Consider the following 18,729-nt stretch of genomic DNA (forward strand, 5'->3'; position numbering starts at 1 on the left):
TTTCTTAACTTCGTGATACACATAGAATAAAGCGCAGGTGTCTAATAATATACTAACTGCAATTTTAAGCAATAATTATGCTGTTGGTAATGACAGCAGACTTACATACAGCAATCTCTTGACTTCATTTTGAAGTATGAAGATTTCACCGCAGGCCTCGCCACTTACTGGTTTTTCCGACTTCCTTTGCCAACTTAAAATCATATTTCCTACTTAAATTCCAAACAGCGTGCTATAAATCATGGTCATTTCATTTCCATCAACGTCGCAACACATTCTGGCTAGTTGTCGGTCCTTTTAATGTTAATAAATAACACAAGGAATTAGATGTAGAAAATAATGGTAGACTCAGTGACAAATAAAAATTAAAGAGCGTTGCACAAGCCAATATAATGGACATCTTATTGTAAAAGCTATAGTACAGGCTACAATAAGCTTACTGTGGGGACATTAACCCTATGGGATCCAAGAACTTACTCCTGGAGAGGCTGCTTTTTCATATCACATTAGAACTAGCTCTGCCTATTACCGAGCATGGTTTATTTTTTATTTATTTAAGATACTTTCAGGGCCCGAAGGCATTACAGAAAGGAGTGGGCGAACATAACAAAACATTTGTGCAATATACAAAGACAGATTCAACGTGGCGTTTCATGAATGCTGGTTTTGAAGGTGTCGGCATCCAGGATGGCTGCAACGGTGGCGGGAAGGTGGTTCCAATCTTTGCTTGTGCTAGGGATGAATGCATTACTGCAAAGTTTAGTATGTGAAGACGGCACACCAACTTTGAAACTATGGTCAGAGCGAGATGATATGTATGACGGTTGGGTGATGAGCTGTTCTTTCAACAAAGGGTTGTGGTGGTATATCTTATGGAATAGCGAAAGGCGGAAGCATCTACGACGGAAAGAAAGTTCTGGCAAGTTAAGTGTTGTCTTCAGTGAGGTAACGCTAGCATGTCGGGAGTAGTTTGATAAGATGAAACGCGCTGCATGATTTTGAATGGCTTGTATGCTGTTTATGAGTGTAATGTTAGCTTGGTCCCAAATGGCGCCCAAATGGGTCCCAAATGGTTATTTAAGACTATGATCCACTTCCCCGCTTTGTGCCTTATGTGGTGAAATGGTGATGTGGAACACTTCACCTGGTTATGCCTCCAATTTGATGCAAAAAGAAAGACGTTGCTTCACAACTTACAGAAGAGAGGTACTCCACATGCAAACTTAAAGTCATAGTGTTCCCCGAAAGCCCCGCAGTAATCAGGGAGTTCAGCGACTGTTGAAGGCTTTTCTTTCAGACAAGGAGTTGATCAACGTTTGGTGACGCACCCTTGCTAACTTATAAGATACTCAAGCAGAACAATTACCGCCAAGAATGCTAGGCTAAACCTGCCTGCTCCCCACCACCAATAACACCTATTGTAGGAGAATATTGCAACAAAAACACATGCAAGCTGTGCTTTGTGCTCTTTTCATTTTGATGCTCTCTGCCACCTTCTTATATAAAGCAAATCAGAGAGAGAAACAGAGGCTCTTTAGTGAAAACTGGAGAGGTTTGCCTGGCAGCACACCTAGCATGCTACTTGAGATGAATGCAATGATAAATGAAAGATAGACACAGCGAGCATGATAAGCGATGCAAAGCAACTGGCCCTTTAGTGCTCCATGACTGTTTATTGCAGTATTATGCAGCAGTATGAGAAATCATGTCACTTAATGAGCACAGAAGAAATGGTTCACGTTAGCCAGTTTTACCTCCCTCCCTTTTTCCTCCCTCTTTCGATTACATTGTGCACATGTGAAGATAAAGGTAGTGGCACAAAGAAAAGGGAAGGAGGGAGGGTGACATCTAAGACAAATTTGAATGAAAAAAGAAATGGTGCTGATCTCACTGACATTTTGTTGAATGACATCAATGAGAGAGGTCGATCACTCACAATCTCTGTTTGAAGTTTTGTGACTGTAGGAATTACGAGATACTTCATTTGAAAATGACTGTCTAATTCAATTAAAGAAACGAAGTCAGGCTGCTGACTGTCAACTACCGGACGGCGTCATTTTACAAGAATTTTTGTGCAAAACGTGCAGTATCCTTTGAAGCATTTACTTACCATAAGCAAGTGCAAATTTACAGTGAGACCATTCATGAAAACAATCTCATCTGGATCAGCCCCTATAAGGGAGACAAAACCAGGTGTCAGACTCTCTGCAAGGATGAATGTGCAACCACTGCAGTGTGATTCTCTGTGAAGTATTGACATATACTGCCCATAATATTCACAAGTACAGCTCAAGGGCAAGTTGCACTTCAGTTTTGGTTTAAAAAATGCTTGTGAGGATTATAAAGACCTTTTATTTAAAGAAATCAGAAGTAAGTCAACTAAAACCCTTGCATCACCATGCCCTGTAGGCTATATATCTATATCGTGCAATTTTCTAGGTACATACTACAATTTTAGTAATACCTAGAGGACACTGTGTGGTACACAAAGCAAATCATAGATGAGCATAGTGCTAAATTTTACAAGCATAAATGTTTGCACAATCCTTCTGCTTGAAATATTGCTTGAAGAAAGGGTGATGTGTGGCATGGTGGTGATTATAGCCAGTGTCAGTAGTTGCAGAAATATGTGCCTAGATGTAGTTAGTTGTGGTATTATTTTTCTTTAAGATGCCCTGGAATATTTTTTTTTTTTTGGCCACCGGTATCTAGGGGCCTATACGATACCTGCCATTACCTAGCACCAAAATTAGCTCTCTACAAACATGGTGGAAGCTTTCCATATTCAGCAGCTTCTTTGCTTGCACAACCGTTTCCTTTTTCCTAGCAATTTTTCATGGCTGCATTGTAAATTCCTACAGTGCACCAATTCTTAAAATATGTTTAGTCACAATGATGTGCTCCTGCGAGGAATATGCATCTCAAAGTATCGAGCACTTGCAAAATCGTTAGAGGTAGGCAAACATAATGTGAGTGTCCGTGTTAACTGTGAGTGTCCCTTTAACCGAAGGTCCCACTGCAGTTGTTTGACTTTTCGTTTGTATAGTACTACTAACAACCATGTGTCTTAAATGAACAATAAACTGAAACTGAAACTTCAAATATTCGCCGACCTCTAGAAATCACATTTGTTGCCTTGCAAAATGTGTAGCCCAGCCCTGGTCTCATTACTACTACTACTACTGACAACAATACACATGTGCCTTTTAACACACACACACACGCACACACACACACGCACACACACACACACACAAAGAAAAGCTCTCTAAATATATGTTATGATTGCATTGTTTAGACATTTGCACCAAACAATGTGCCATAAGTCTTCCAATATTGACCATAAAAAAGCCATGCAGGCTGACTACTAGCTTTCACTGCATTGCACACAATGGATGACAGGGAAATTCGGGTAACGTCCAAGTGCACAAAAAAAAAGTGAAGTTGCATCAGGTAAAATTTATAAACACTAGCTCGGTATGCACATCATTTTGTCTGTTCTCAGTATTCTTAAATAAACTTGAGCATTCAATATGCTGATCAACATGTTACAGGTTTACAGTATTCCTTAAGGGACAGCAAGAGGTCAAAACAACACTTACAAAATTACATTCCTTCTTGCGCAACCCATCAGAAATAAAGAAAACATGTTCTAATTAAAACCTTTAGTACACAATAAAATAGCATTGTCACATTATTTATCATCAATTAATGAAACCATGAAACAGATTCACACAGTTCACAGAATTTTGCTTTACTTCGCACCTATTTTGTACCAAGGTATCTTAGGTAAGTAGACAGAGGGTGTTTCAGTGAACATTGTGAGAATAACTATGATTAATGCATGACAGCAAAGAAAGTTTTGCACTTGTGTGTCATCTTTTTCCTGGCTTGTGCAGTTTGAATGTGGGCCCATTGAATGTGTGCAATTAATTGACAGTGCAGTTTCAAGTAACCTTCACTTTGCACATCTACTTTTTGCACTTGCTCCACTTAAGTGATGCTGACAGCAGGCCTAAACTCGCAACTCTATATACTATACCCTAGCAGTAAGTGAAGAAAGGTCAAGATTGGACCACACTGGCCCTAAATTGTACATATGTCAGAATGGAGTGGACATATATTGGACCCCTATGGTCATACATACAGAAATGCTGGTCCAGCGTTGGCCCTAGTGCAATTTGGGCAGCTGAGAGAGCCAGTGTCTTCTAAAACGCAAGATGCAAATGTGCCACTTTACATCTAGCTGCTCAGGAACTTTTTGGGTGCACACTGTCCTCTGCTACGCTTGCTGGAAGAACACCAACATCTGGTCGGGCAGTCACGATGAGCCAAATGTGTACTTTGCATTGTGACCATTAGCACTGCTTTGGGCAAAGATGTAAAGTCTACAGTTTAATGCATGCAGCATCCAATTTAAAGATTTTGTCTAGCAGGTGAGTAACTACAAGTTATATCAACCAAAGAGAAAACATTGTAAAAAATTAGGTCGCACCTACGATGTCTGCCATGAGCTTCCTCGGGTAGAGATCACACGTGGCTGCTGGCAGATACCCATGCACATGGCACTCTGCACCACTGCAAAAGTTATTTTAGAAGTACCAACTAAACTTAACTCCAAGACACTGAGAAATCATAAAACATGCAATGGTTATGAATGCAGCCCAACACAGCAATGTTGTTAGTAGTGTCTAGCTAAACTACTACCTTGTGAACCATGAACATCTCCTCAATGTCTACAATTGACCCAAACGTCAATGTCTTTAAGTCACGTACATGTTACGTCTTACATACGTGCTGTTTTTATAAGAAAAAGTGTGGCTGCTTATAGGACGTAATATCTACATGATTGTTAGGCTACCAGATAACGTATTGTGGATGTACATAGGATATCATTCAAGCACCAATCGGTAGTTATACATTTATTGGCGCACACCGTTTGAACAGTATCACCTAAAGTTTGTCGGTTACCACCTAAAGTTTGTCGGTTGCTTTTATTACTCTCAATATCTTTTTAGAATTTCTCAAGTCCTGCAACTGCTGCTGCTACTGTTGTTGCTGCTATTTGTTTTCCTCTGCTTCTGTGCTCACACTGTGTTCACTATTTAGCCATCCTCGTAATGCCGACAAATGCTGAACTGTGTAAGCGAATGGACGAGCTAGAAGCTATATTCAAACATCAGTTGAATGAATTAGTCGACCGGCTTGTTATTAGCATACAAACTAAGCTTCAGGACACAGGATTAGACGTCGGTGTGATGAGAATTGATGTTGGTTGCACGGATGACAGCCTAAAGCTTCTAAACGAAGTAGTCGAGTCAACCTGATCTCAACAGCTTGAGTTATCTGCGGCAAACCGCGTTATGAAAGCAGAAAATGAGGCCCTATAAAGGAAAGTCGCTGACCTTGAGCAACACTCAAGATTAAATAACTTAGAAATAAAGGGGGTGCCCTGTACCCAGGGGGAGGATTGTACCACAATCCTGACTGCCATCGCCGACAAAATCAACCGCACAGCCTCAGCCACAGATGTCGACACAGTTCATCGCGTACCAGCAAAGTCTGGACAAAAGATTATAATCGTGCAGTTTTGCTCTCGATAAAAAAAAAAACTGAATTCATGAAGAAGGCGCGAAAGGCCCGACTGAATACCCGAAGTATAGGGTTTTCAGGAGAGCACTCACCGGCGATATTCATCAATGAGCATCTATCGCCAGACAATAAGCGTTTGTTCTCCAGGACGCTTGCCTTAAAGAAGGAAAGGGGTTGGCAGTTCATCTGGACAGAAAATTGTCAAATCAAAGTGCGGAAATCTCCCGATAGTAGGGTATTCTGCATTGCTTCTGATTCTGATCTATCTATCATTACCTAACTTTGCATAAGCCTTCCAACTTTCAATTTTTAAATTCTGTCCAACGGCTACATACTTTTTACCTGAAGAACTTGAGGCTTATTTTTCATCGCACTGCCGTTCACTAATCCATTTCAATGCGCTAAGTCTGCAAAAAAACATAGATGGCATCACAAATTTTTTATCATCTACCCGTCATAATTTCTCTGTTATTTGCGTTAGTGGAACCTGGTTCTCCGCATCCCACAATAACTTGTATTGCTTTCCTTCGTACTCAGCCGAATACTACCACCGTGATAACAGTAATCATGGTGGTGCTGCTATTTTTGTGTCCTCAGAGTTGCGTTTTCACAGGCGATCTGACTTGACACTCAACGTGGCGAACTGTGAATCTGTCTGGATCGAATTTGATGATACATTCTTTTCACAAGATAAGAAAAAGCTAATAGTTGGCTGCATCCATCATTCACCCTCATCATCTGGAAGCGCGTTTTGCTTAGCCCTAGGTAATTTGCTACATAATTTAACATTCGAATAGAAAAATGTCATTATCATGGGCGATATTAATATTAAACTTTTAGATACATCCAACACACTACTTAATGATTACGTTAGCTGCCTCAATGGGTTCGGATATAAAAACGTAATTACTCTTCCAACTCATTGTCCCACGGATAAACAGGGCACTCTTATCAACCACATAGTATCCAATCTTCTTACTAACCCTGACTGTGGTGTTGTTGAAGCTTCGATAACCGATCATTAACCAACATTCGTGCGCTTAACTTCTACGGCTCGCATTACTGATGCAAGCTTCACCAGAAAGAAGTTTAATTCGTCAATTTTTATTGAATTAATTGCCGCTTCAGACTGGTCCCCAGTAATGGTATGTGATAACCCTGAAACTGCCTATAATACATTCTCACAAATAATTTCTAAAGCTATTTCAGATTCCACGGTACTAATGAATTGTAAAAAAACATTTTCAGCTCCTCGTAACCCATGGTTATCCACCAGTTTGCTAAACTGCTTAAGGAAAAAAGATAACCTTTACAGAAAAACAAAAAAAACAGCCATTTAACACAGCACTTCATGAAAGGTATAATAAATATTCTAACTTACTAGGAAAACTACTCAAACAAGCTAAAATGACGTATTATGAAAATGAAATTAAGTCTGCAGGTCATGATGTCAGAAAGCATTGGAAAGTATTAAACTCTTTTTTAGGTCGGTTGAATCACAATTCCGAAATAACTATGATACAATCGGGGGATCTTCTCCTTGATAATCCTTTGGACATTGCAAACTCCTTCATTAATTCGTTCTGTGCAGATAATGAAGAGTGCGAAGATTCATTGACCGAGACTTACCCCCGTATGCCCCATAGCTTTTTCCTCCATCCCGCAACACCTGAAGACACAGTCACAGTCATTTCCAGTCTAAAAAATACAGGACCTGGTCTCGATAACTTCAGCCCATCTCTCATGAAAACGATAGCTTACCTAATATCTGAAATATTCTATCACATAGTGAACCTTATCTTTAAAACAGGAATCTATCTAAGTTCTTTGAAAAAGGCCAAAATAATCCCTGTTTTCAAGAAGGGAGATAAGCATCTAACGTCTAACTACCGCCCTATAACTATACTTTCATTCTTCAGGAAATTATCGAAAAACTAATCGTAACACACTTATCAAGCTATTTATCAAAATTTTGCATCCTATCACCAAATCAATTTGGGTTTCGGGAAGGTTACTCAACTGATTTGGCATTAATATTTCCAACAGACAAGATACGGCAGGCAATTGACACTGGAAATTTCGCTGGCGCATTATTTATTGACCTTTCTAAAGCATTCGATTCACTTGTTCATAACATCCTTTTTGCTAAATTAGACTCTATTGGTATAACTGGCCCAGCACTGCAATTAGTACGTAACTATTTGAAAGATAGAGAATACATTGTATCAATCTCCAGCACTTACTCGCACCCTAAAACAACTAACATTGGTGTACCACAAGGATCTATATTAGGGCCTCTCTTCTTTTTAATATACATTAATGACCTCCCAAAGTACCTAAAGTCCTTTGACTGTATCCTTTACGCTGACGACACTACCATCTCCTCCTCAGACAAAAGTCTTGATTCATTGATGTGTAAGCTTAATCACGACGTGGCAAATATTGTAACCTGGTGCCAACTAAACAGACTACACATTAATACTGCAAAATCTAACTTCGTCATCTTCTCAGTTAAACAAAAACATATCTCAGTGTATCCATCGCTAACCTTTGCTTCCAGTGTACTTTATCCAACTGATAGTGCACTATTTCTTGGCGTCATATTAGATAAACACCTAAAATTTGGCGAGCATGTTTTATCTTTAACAAAAAAGGCAGCATATGGATTTAGAATATTAATTAAAGTTAAAGAATATTAATTAAAGAATATAGCTGCTTTGTATTTATATATCCTACTGACTTGTAATGGGAGGTCCCCTGTACAGTCTGTTAACTATGGGACGTCCCACTGTATGTATAATCCCCATTTGTAACCTCATTATTATGCATATATATACATATATAATTGAAGAAGTGTTTCTTACAACTGGTAATATAGCAATAATGTACTTTTGATAAAGGCTGGTCTTCAGCTGGCCACAACGTTGGAAACAAATTAGTATTTAATTATTAACAACTAATTATTGTATTATATATATATATATATATATATATATATATATATATATATATATATATATATATATATATATATATATATATATATATATATATATATATATATATATATATATATATATATATATATATATATATATATATATATATATATATATATATATATATATATATCCAATGTATTCTGACAAATCTTTTTCGACCACACATGAATAGCTGTCCTCCCAGAGGCTTTTTTTTTTCAGTTTCCTTATGAAAAAAATGTTTGTTCCACTTGTTCAAATTATAGTTCATTACTATCATGTTTGCATGTCATGTTTGCATCTACTCTCCTATTTACACATTCAGTTCGCTCTTAAAATGTGAGCTAATGTAACGATACACTTGTACCAGGTGTGAGGTCTTGAATATTGAAGAATAGGCACTCTGCACGCCAATGTGGCGGGCGAGCGCGAACACTTCTGCGTTCATGTGAGGTATCTGATCTTGCTCTGTGGCATTCTTCCCCTTGCACCTGTCACATAGTGCCTACTAAAGATATAAAATTCAACATAGCAAGTAATATGCAAAAGCCCTGTGACGCCAGGCAGTCTCGCAAGTTTCTATTTCTCAGCAACATTATTGAAACTTTATGTTCTTTTTACGGTCTGTCAGTTAGAATATACTAAACTTTCCCTACACAGTAATGTGAATCTACAAAATTTAATCTTGGTAACGCGGTTGCAGCGTATTTCAGCTTTACACTAATATCCAGAAAATGTAACAAATATCCAGTAGAGCTATTTATATAACATCTTTTCAACATAAAGAAAAGAGGACTTTTGACAGTACCATCAATGTTATTTTCACGTAAGCTAAAGTAATCTCAACCTCTATTGGAGGTCTTCAATCTCCAATTGATACATCTAATGTACCTCCAGGCAATGTTCGTGGTTTATAGGGTATATGTGCTCAGTATAGCCCGTCCTGCTCTAAGCAGCTCTGGGAATAAAACAGTAAGTTGCATATGCATAATCAACATTTACATCACTTTTGGCCCTACAACACTGAAATGCTTCAAAGATCAAAGCCATTGTATAGGAGTGTATAGCCAAACAACCATTGCAAATGTTCAAATTAAAGAGGATGCCCTTGTAGTAAATAATCATCCTGAAACATGTTTGCTTTTCTTCATCTTTTAGCCTACGTGTTATGCTCTTTAAGCACTATGCATGCTTGCAGACGAGAGATAAGTCAGTTTGGCTGACAAACCTGCAAAAAATTACTAGTTTACAGAATATATGGCACCGGCTTCATAGTAAGTCCCTCAGCTTTTGTTTTTGTTTTTTCTCTTTTTCTCAGCAAGGCAGCTTCCAAAAGTGCACTCCAGTGCCTGATTTGATTTTTTCTTATTAGCCCTTACAGTCGCCATGTGGAGATGTAGCTTATTTTTTAATGTTCTGACTAGTGTTGACAATTTTAAAATCTTAATTAATTAATTATAGGGTTTTACGTGACAAATCCACTTTCTGATTATGAGGCACGCTGTAGTGGAGGACACCGGAAATTTTGACCACCTGTGGTTCTTTAATGTGCACCTAAATCAAAGTACATGGGTGCTTTCGCATTTCGCCCCCATCAAAATGTGGCCGCCGTGGCCGGGATCCGATCCCGCGACCTCATGCTCAGCAGTCCAACACCCTAGCCACTAAGTAACCATGGCGGGTTAATTTAAAAATCTTGAGCATTGCCTTGAATGCAAAAGTAACCCTCTGCTAACTAAAAACAATATGTCACTTTATTATGGAGAGTACAGTGATACCAAAGAATGATATTTTAACAGTTTCCCTAGCAGATTTGTCAAGAAATTTGTATTTCTTGCCAAATCTGCTCACTGTCATTAATTAGTGCTCTTTCTTGCACCGAAAAACATTCAACTCAATAACAGCTAACACATCAACTTGCAAAAATATTTCAGTAGTTTTCATGATATAATGCACGATTTGTAAGATGTCAATTTTTGTAATCCATTTTTGAAATTGCTGAAAAAACAAGAAATCACCTGTTCATTGCAGGTTCAGATTACACTGAATTAGCAGCTTCCAACTTTGCATTATATTGTTCTTCCTATGCAATAACAATGAAAAGTTAAAGCAATATTTTACTGTAAGTCTTTTATCAATATTTGAGTCTTCTCACTAAGGCCTCTATATTTTTATTTTCTAAAAACATAGTTTGTGTGTGTGCGTTTGTGTGAAAAACATTTTAGGGTTACTACAAGCCACATAACTTAGTTGCATATTGTAACCACACCAATTTATGTAAATTGATAGTCACCAAGCAAGTCATTCATTGCCTTACCCAACCCGCAGGCAGGCAAGAAGCTGGCCCTTTTCAAATTTGCCACTCTGGCAGCATTATGAAAGACAAGTGGGCAGGACAACATCGTACCATGATTCTTTCTGAAGCCTATTCATTCACTTAAAGCAGGTATGATATGGTTGCATTCATGTCAACAAGAGAACAGCCAACTTTACATACAAGGCATGATAAGCTCGTACCAATATTGCTGTACCGTGTTTCTGAAGCTCAGCTTTTATTTTTTAAGCAATGTTTATATGATGTGCACTTGGTATATATGTCACGGTATTATTATAAGGTTTTAGACAATCGTTAAGGTCCTCAGAGGCCATTTGCCAGAGCTTGTTATCACAGAATAAAAGGCAGGCACCTTGCACATTGGCAAAACACTACTCTTCAATAAATAACCTTCTCTTCTCGCTTTATCCACTACTAATGGAACCGTAAAAAAAGTTATAAGTGGAATAAGCAGATTGTAGATTGAGTGCAAGCAACTGACAATGCTCATGACAATGCATTCTATTTTTTGCCATAAATCTAAAAATTTTAACTTTCTATGGTGGGATATTCACCAATTACACTCAAGGAGATACAGTAAAACCTCGTTACACCATACCTGCTTAAACAGTAGTTCCGTATTAAAAGTAGTAAAGTCATCTCCCCGACTCAGCGGCCATTGAACATAATGGGTTTTGCATCTGCATAAACCGTACCAGCTTATTGCGTACGTGTCAGTTAACAAGTAGTTTTTCCACTTTTCGTCGCGCAAGCATGGCAGTGCGTCATCTCCATCGGGCGGCCCGGCAGAACAACAAGCCTCAGAGATCGGAGCAATCACCTCCAAGCGCCCTGTGTGTTTGCGTGTGAAGCCACACCAACATCAACATCATTTTGGCGCCGTGCCAGAGAGCGTTGTGGCTATGTTGTGGCGTCGCGCAAGCGAGGAATCGTGTCATGTCGAAGCTTGGATAAAAAAGACACCGGGTGCTCAGCATAGAAGAAAAATCAGACATCATTCGTGCTATCGAATGTGACACAAAGAAGTCAGCGCTGGCATGCGACAGGGATCTGCTGTTGACTACGGTGTGTGGCATTTGGAACGCAAAGAAGTTGCTTGGCAGTGCTGCTGCGACCGTGAAGAGATGCCAGCTACGAGGTTCAACTTTTCACCATCGTTGCCTCTGTTCTTGCTGAAGTGTCGACCAGCTACAGTGATGAGGATGACACAGAAAGTGATAGCATGGGCAATTCAGGCCCGACCGTAGCAGAAGCTGCGCGTTATGTCAGCCGCATGAATGCAATCGTCGCGACGAGAACAGCACCTCGCAATGAAAAAGGCGCCCCACGACTTCTGCAGTGCTACCGCACGCGTGCACGGAGAATACGTAACGTCAACGAGGAATCTGCCATGCGAGTGTTTGCCGAGAAGAGAGGGCTGGCTGAAAATCTGGCATGCAGCTTCAGTAAGATTTAGGCCGTTGTCATCACTGCTAGGCCACTGCGGCATCAAATGGAAATAACACTTTTGTCGCCCGAAGTGAATAAATACTGCATGTTTTTTTCCCCTTTCATCTCTGAGTTACGTTACCAGGCGTATAAGGTTGCTTTCCTTCATGCCGTGATGTCGATTTCCGATGCGTGCAATGAGGCGAGTGGTTTGGTGTACATGAGTGGTTTGGTGTACGCCTACGCCTTGAGCAGGATCACCTATGTCGCCCCGTACCTTAGCCTCAATGCAACTGAGAAGTCCAAACTCAATACCATGATCAAGAGGGCCTATAAACAAGCCCTACATCTTCCCATCACCACCTCTAACGAGAAACTGGACGCCCTAGGCATTCATAACACCATAGACGAGCTTATTGAAGCGCACCGTATTAGCCAATACGAACGACTTGCCCATTCCACCACGGGCAGGCACATTCTAGGCACCCTAGGCATAACCTACACCACCCAATTCGGACCAAAAGTACCCATCCCTCCAAACATTCGTGATCAGCTAGTTATCCCGCCCATACCTCGCAATATGCACCCTGAACACAATCCGGAGCGACGTGCAGAAAGAGCTAAACAACTACAAAAGCGCTACGACCAAGCCGCTGACGTAACCTACGTAGACGCAGCAGACTACCCCAACCAAAACGCCATGGCGGTCGTCGCAGTCGCGGGTTCACAGTACCACCTCTCCGCGGCCGCATCAATATTCGCCACGCAACCCGAAGTAGGAGAAGAAACGGCCATCGCTTTGGCCTACGCGGCTACCAATGCACACTGCATCATCAGCGACTCAAAAACGGCCATTCGTAACTACGCAAGAGGACTAATAGCACCCCAAGCGCAGAGGATTCTCTCTGGGACTCCTCCCTCAAGGCAACGCCGCGTGCAGATCATCTGGGCCCCTGGTCACTCGGGTCTGGCTGGAAACGAAGCCGCACACGATGCCGCCCGAGCTCTCGCACACCGGGCGCATCATCCTTCTCCTGCGTCTTCCGATCCCGACCAGCCCTCTGTTCTGCATCGCGGTCACGCGCGGGACCGAATGGTCACGTTCGGAGAAATTCTACTGCACTACCGCAGAGAGCGGTTACGCTACCCCCCAGCACACAAATCACTGACTAAGTCTCAATCCACCACTTGGCGACTCCTTCAGACACGAACTTTTCCGAACCCCGTGCTTTACAACCGCATGTACCCCGACGCATACTCACCACTGTGCAAAGCCTGCGCCGACCTCAATCATATTATTTGGCAATGCCCCAAAGCCTCACCCACCAACACCTCCCGCACTAACACACGCATCATTAGTACGGCCGAGCAGTGGGAGACATTGCTGCTCAGCTTAGACCCAGAGGAGCAGCTCTGGGCCGTCCGGATGGCCGAAGACGCCGCCAGAAAGCAAGAACTGGCCGCCGTCTGAGGAAGGGGTGGATTGGGGGTTAGTCTCCCGACCCCCGCCACCCCTTAACCCCATCAAGGACACAATAAAGTTTTATCTCTCTCTCTCTCTGAGTTACGTGTTCCGGTTTTGACAGGTAAGTGGGCGCGAGCTCATGCTATTTCGGTTAAACAGTACTACTGTTTAGTACGTACTTTTTCCGAGGTCCGGCCAACTACGGTTTAACGAGGTTTCACTGTATAAGTTGTCTTGTAGCAAAAAGACAAGCATAATGTAAAATAAGTAGTGCAGTCATCTGGCTATGCAACTGGGCACAGAGGGATGTCCTACCTAGGGGCTCCAGATTAACTTTGACCATCTGGCGTTCGTTTATATTGCACCCAAGTTTCAGCAAATGGATGTTTTTCACATTTTGCCCTGATTAAAGTGTGGCCATCACAGCTGAGCTGAATCATCCAGCTTAGTCCTGTGTCAGAGCACCTGCCTTAATACCTACTTATAACCACCACAAGTGACACACAGCACCAAAAATGAAAAAACATGATAGTGTAGTTGACTGACATGATCATATGAGTGGCACATCAATCAGAGGGACATTCGGGCAGATAGACCATGCAAAGAATTAGACAATTGTATTGCAATAAATTTGCTCGTACATGACCTCTTCAATGAACTACCCAAAGCACAAGTTGTGCTGCAGTGTATCCCAACTGAGAAACACACATAAATATCCATTATTGATGGGTTTATTGCATTATCTATGTCTAATGTTCTAGTGTGGTTACCATTTGTTAGAGTATATGCTTAGATATATTGCATTACACGTTGTATTGTAGATTCTATCCATTTTTCTTTCGACCTCCTGCCTACGCCAATGATGCCTGCAGTATTGTATAAATAAATGATTAAATAAATAAAATGAATTTTTGCTCACGTTTTACCCCAATTGTCAAGAACCTTCTGTACGTGGCCATCAGCAGCTTTTGGCTTGAGACCTAACGAGTGGCCACACAAGTAGATGCACTCCTGTCCAGGCACCTTGATGAACTGTGGGTCAACTGCAATGTGTAGAGGGTGTGCTCCGAGTGAATATTTAAGTAACGTACACTGTGAACAAAAGTACACAGACGAGGGATTCCCCAATCACACCTATTATCTTCGTTGCCCATGCATGTAACTTGAAATCAAGGGCTGAAGTCCAAACTTGTCATTGCAGACTTTTAAGTGGTCCGAGTTACAAATAAATTCAGTTACTTCATCGAGCCTGTGGGCCATATAATTTTGCTTGCAGGTGTACCCTCAACAGAATTTGCTTGAGATAAATTGTGTAGGCAGTTGGTTTGCCTGTCATTGTGATAACATATGTGCTACTGATGTGGAAGGCTTTACTGTACTTAAAGGAAAAGTCAACATTAACTTTCAAAACTGAAATGCTAGTGTCCTTCAATATTTACATGGTGTGCTTAGTTTACAATTTTACCTGTACAGCTAAACACCATACATGCAATCAACCCAGTGCAATGGCAAAGAGAGGTTAGAAAATTTAAGCATGATTTTAAAGACTAAGCAGGCAGCAGACTTGGAAGAGCAGCATCACGCTACATAGGCAACACCCCCTTATACAACTATGTTAAATTTAGTAGATACCATAAAATATATACCTCCTGACTACTGTTTCCACGAACAAACTGACTTTAAGGGACGCTAAAAAGAGACACTCAGTTTGGACTGATAAACTATTCTTCAGAAACTATTTTCTTTAATCTTGTAATGCCGTAAATATAATGCCGTTCATCTTTACCAATAAAAAATTAGCTATGCCCAAGCAGATGTCATCAAAATTCATGACATCAGGGCGAGATGGCGCAGGAACTTCAAAGTGGCGTCGCCACCCGCCTTTCATTTTACTGCGGATTTGTTGGCTTGCCAAGCCGCTCGCACCAATGTTTGTAGGCCATAAGCCTTGGCCCACACTGTAAGAGTAGCTTCCTGCTATAGCAGAAGGGTGTGTAATACACATCGAATCATTATTGTTCTCTTCAGTGTCCTTCTTAGGTCGCTTTTTTGTCACCGGTCCTTCGAATTGTGTCGATGATCATGCCATATACGATCGACAAGCTGAAGAAAAAGCACATTTATTGCAGTGATGAATCAATGCGCATTTCTGTGTGGCACACTTCACAATGCCTTGTCATGCAGACTTGCATTTCGGTGTACCACCGATATTTTCGGCGCACTCAGGGCAATGAATAACTCAATCCACATAGAAAACTACTAGAGCGTGCCCCACTCATCAAGAATTTCCGGAGCGCATCAATATGGTAGATCAAAGGTTTAATTCAGCAGCAACGTGAACTCCATAAAGCAATCTTTATTTTTCCACCAAACGCCGCACAGCACAAGAACGTCTAAGGATCGCTGTAGTTGGACGTGCACAATACTCTGAGGGGCTGTTGTATGTTCTATGCTGTTCTCAGTAAAGTATTTGCCTCAAGGTTTTGTTTGCCTGCTGTGAACACTGATGTCACAGAGTTGACCTCCCAGACCAGTTATTTTGAAATTATCTTTGTTTGATAACTTTTTCTCTGTTTTTATACAAATCGTACTGTATACTTCGCGCGTGATAAGCGGCACAGAGAAAACTGAAACAAGCGCGGTGCGTAGATTACACAGCAACAACCGTGTCTTCAAAGTATTACACTGATGGTGCTATTTGGTTCCTTCATTTATGCATATGCAGCGAAAACAGCTAAAACGAAAGCCCAAGCGTTTTTCTCAGAAAAGCCATTTTCCCTAACAGCAGAGATGACGCCACAAGCACAACACCTGCGTCACATCAATAGCCAGCAGCAGGGCGAGTATCCCGTCACAAGGCACACAACACTGCCTCAGGAAATGCGCCCAGCAGAAAGAAGGGAAGGGGGGAAACAAACAGCTGGGGATCATGGTGTGAATGTTATATAGGCCCTCTGCTTTGAAATGAGTTAGAGAAGGCAGGAAAGAAAGCAAAAAAAGATTACCAGCGGAAAACACTGGCATACAGACAGAAGAGCAGAAGCCGCGCCACACCACTGGCATGTGTGTTCTTTCCGTCTGTCCATATGCTGGCGCTTTCTGCTGGAAACCTTTGCAATGTTCTTCCAATGAGCTCAGGCAAACACTGTTCTTGCGGAATGTGGCTTCCGGGCGCTAGTCAAGGCAATGGGACAGAGCTCTGTTGCGAGGAAGGTATAACCTGCTTTCTCGCACCAAGGCCTGGAAACAAGTTAGAAAAAGTTATTGCGGCAGAACACCTATCACAATTTCCAGTGCACAACTAATTTCCGACAGGGCCTTTCAGAGAGCCTTCGAATGCAAAATATTCATTTGCGTAGCTCTTACAAAAGTTTGTTTTATGAGAATTTCTTCACTCGGATAGATAATGTAGAGGATGGACTCAAAATGGCTCATTGGCTTTAGCCACCAAGATCAATAATTAAAAATTTCGGTGTACTTCGTTAATTATACAAACATAACTGCGTAAATTACTAATTTTTCAGAGGGTGCCAATCTGGACACTCAAATAGTGACAAAATTAATAACTTCACAGCATTTTATATTTCTCTAACTTCAAAGAAAATTGGTGTAGTTGAAAAGAAAAACACCTTGTGTAGGCACCCCATCTCTCGAGGTTGCACTGTAGCGCGTTCAATAGCGACCTTTGTTTTTTTCCTGCTATGATCATAACGCTTATATGACCAACTACTCTGTGTTAGATTGCAAGTTTCTTTTTAGGTTGGTTCACAGCATTTCTTCCCCTTTTGCTTCTTTGCAACTTGAATGTGGGAATGGCTCTCAAGCTACGACGAGAGCTGTTTGATTCCGTTACCAACTCAGTATTTCTTTGTGATACTATATTCATCCCTATGCACTGTAATTAAACATGATGGCGTAAGTAACACTCACAGGCTATGACTACAGATGAAAAATAAGCAAAACTAGAAAAATATTGCATGAAAGTTGCCTCAACACCATTCGCTGACTTTCCAAATTGGGAAAAAAACTACTAATGGCCCCACATTTAGCTCATGGAAATGTCTACTCCACCATTAGGCATGAAGGCAATTGATATAAATAATTCATGAAATATTGATGAAATAAACAGCATTTTTTATTGCTCCCTTAGGCATCTATGAGCCATATTGAAAGGTTGTGTCTGTGTAGAGACAGGAAACAGCCTTCCTGCATGCTGCTGCTTAATATGCACTCTCCACACAACTGCACTCAGTTCTGCTGCCATTAGTACTGCATTCAACTGGTTAGAGTGCAGTTTACCTGAGGTGATAGTGGTATTTATTAGCTGTATTTGCTTGTGAAAATTGCATATGTAGCTTTTGCATATGGATCCATGCATTTTCATACCAATGCAAGTTTACTGGCACATAAGGTGCACATAAAGTGCAATCTACTCATGTCGTGTGGAACAAGGGAAATATAATTGTACATCTGATGCAATATTTCAGACAAACGTGCTTACTAAGTGCACTGCTACAGCCGGCATGCATGGCATATTATGCTAATACTGATGCGCTAGTGTCCCAAAACAATGGTCCTTTCTGACTGAAAATGTAGAACTGTTTACAGGCATGGTGCTCGAACATTGAGGTAGGCTGAACAAAATGAGTGGACTGCAATGTTTTATGTGCACTCAGTGTGTGCTTAGACTGAATTGCAACACTCGTTTAAGCTTAACAGGCCGCATGTGCTAACAATACACTTACTACAGACGCACATGTACCCAAACCCGACCAAATTACATGTTCTATATCCCGACGCATACCCCAGCGACACGTGCCGCTCATGCAGAGACACGGTGATACTCGCACACATGCTCTGGGAGTGTAGAAACCCTATTCCTGACTCTACCTCAGACAAATTGGAGAAGTCCCTCAGAAGCTCACTAG

General features: G+C 41.1%; 1 protein-coding gene across 13 annotated transcripts in view; it reads right to left on the reverse strand.

Moving 5' to 3' along the window:
* LOC135916648 (kynureninase-like) overlaps positions 1 to 18,729 on the reverse strand; it is an 86,090-nt gene that overhangs the window by 26,175 nt on the left and 41,186 nt on the right. For all 13 annotated transcript variants that reach the window (XM_070539216.1, XM_070539217.1, XM_065450087.1 and 10 more), the window contains 3 exons: positions 14,721 to 14,844; positions 4,496 to 4,578; positions 2,111 to 2,172 (listed from right to left, as the gene is read on the reverse strand). In XM_070539216.1, the coding sequence (XP_070395317.1) occupies positions 2,111 to 2,172; positions 4,496 to 4,578; positions 14,721 to 14,844 (269 nt within the window). The remainder of the gene's footprint in view (positions 1 to 2,110; positions 2,173 to 4,495; positions 4,579 to 14,720; positions 14,845 to 18,729) is intronic.

The sequence above is a fragment of the Dermacentor albipictus genome, chromosome 5 (genome assembly GCF_038994185.2).
Source record: "Dermacentor albipictus isolate Rhodes 1998 colony chromosome 5, USDA_Dalb.pri_finalv2, whole genome shotgun sequence".
In the NCBI taxonomy this organism is placed as follows: Eukaryota; Metazoa; Arthropoda; class Arachnida; order Ixodida; family Ixodidae; genus Dermacentor; species Dermacentor albipictus.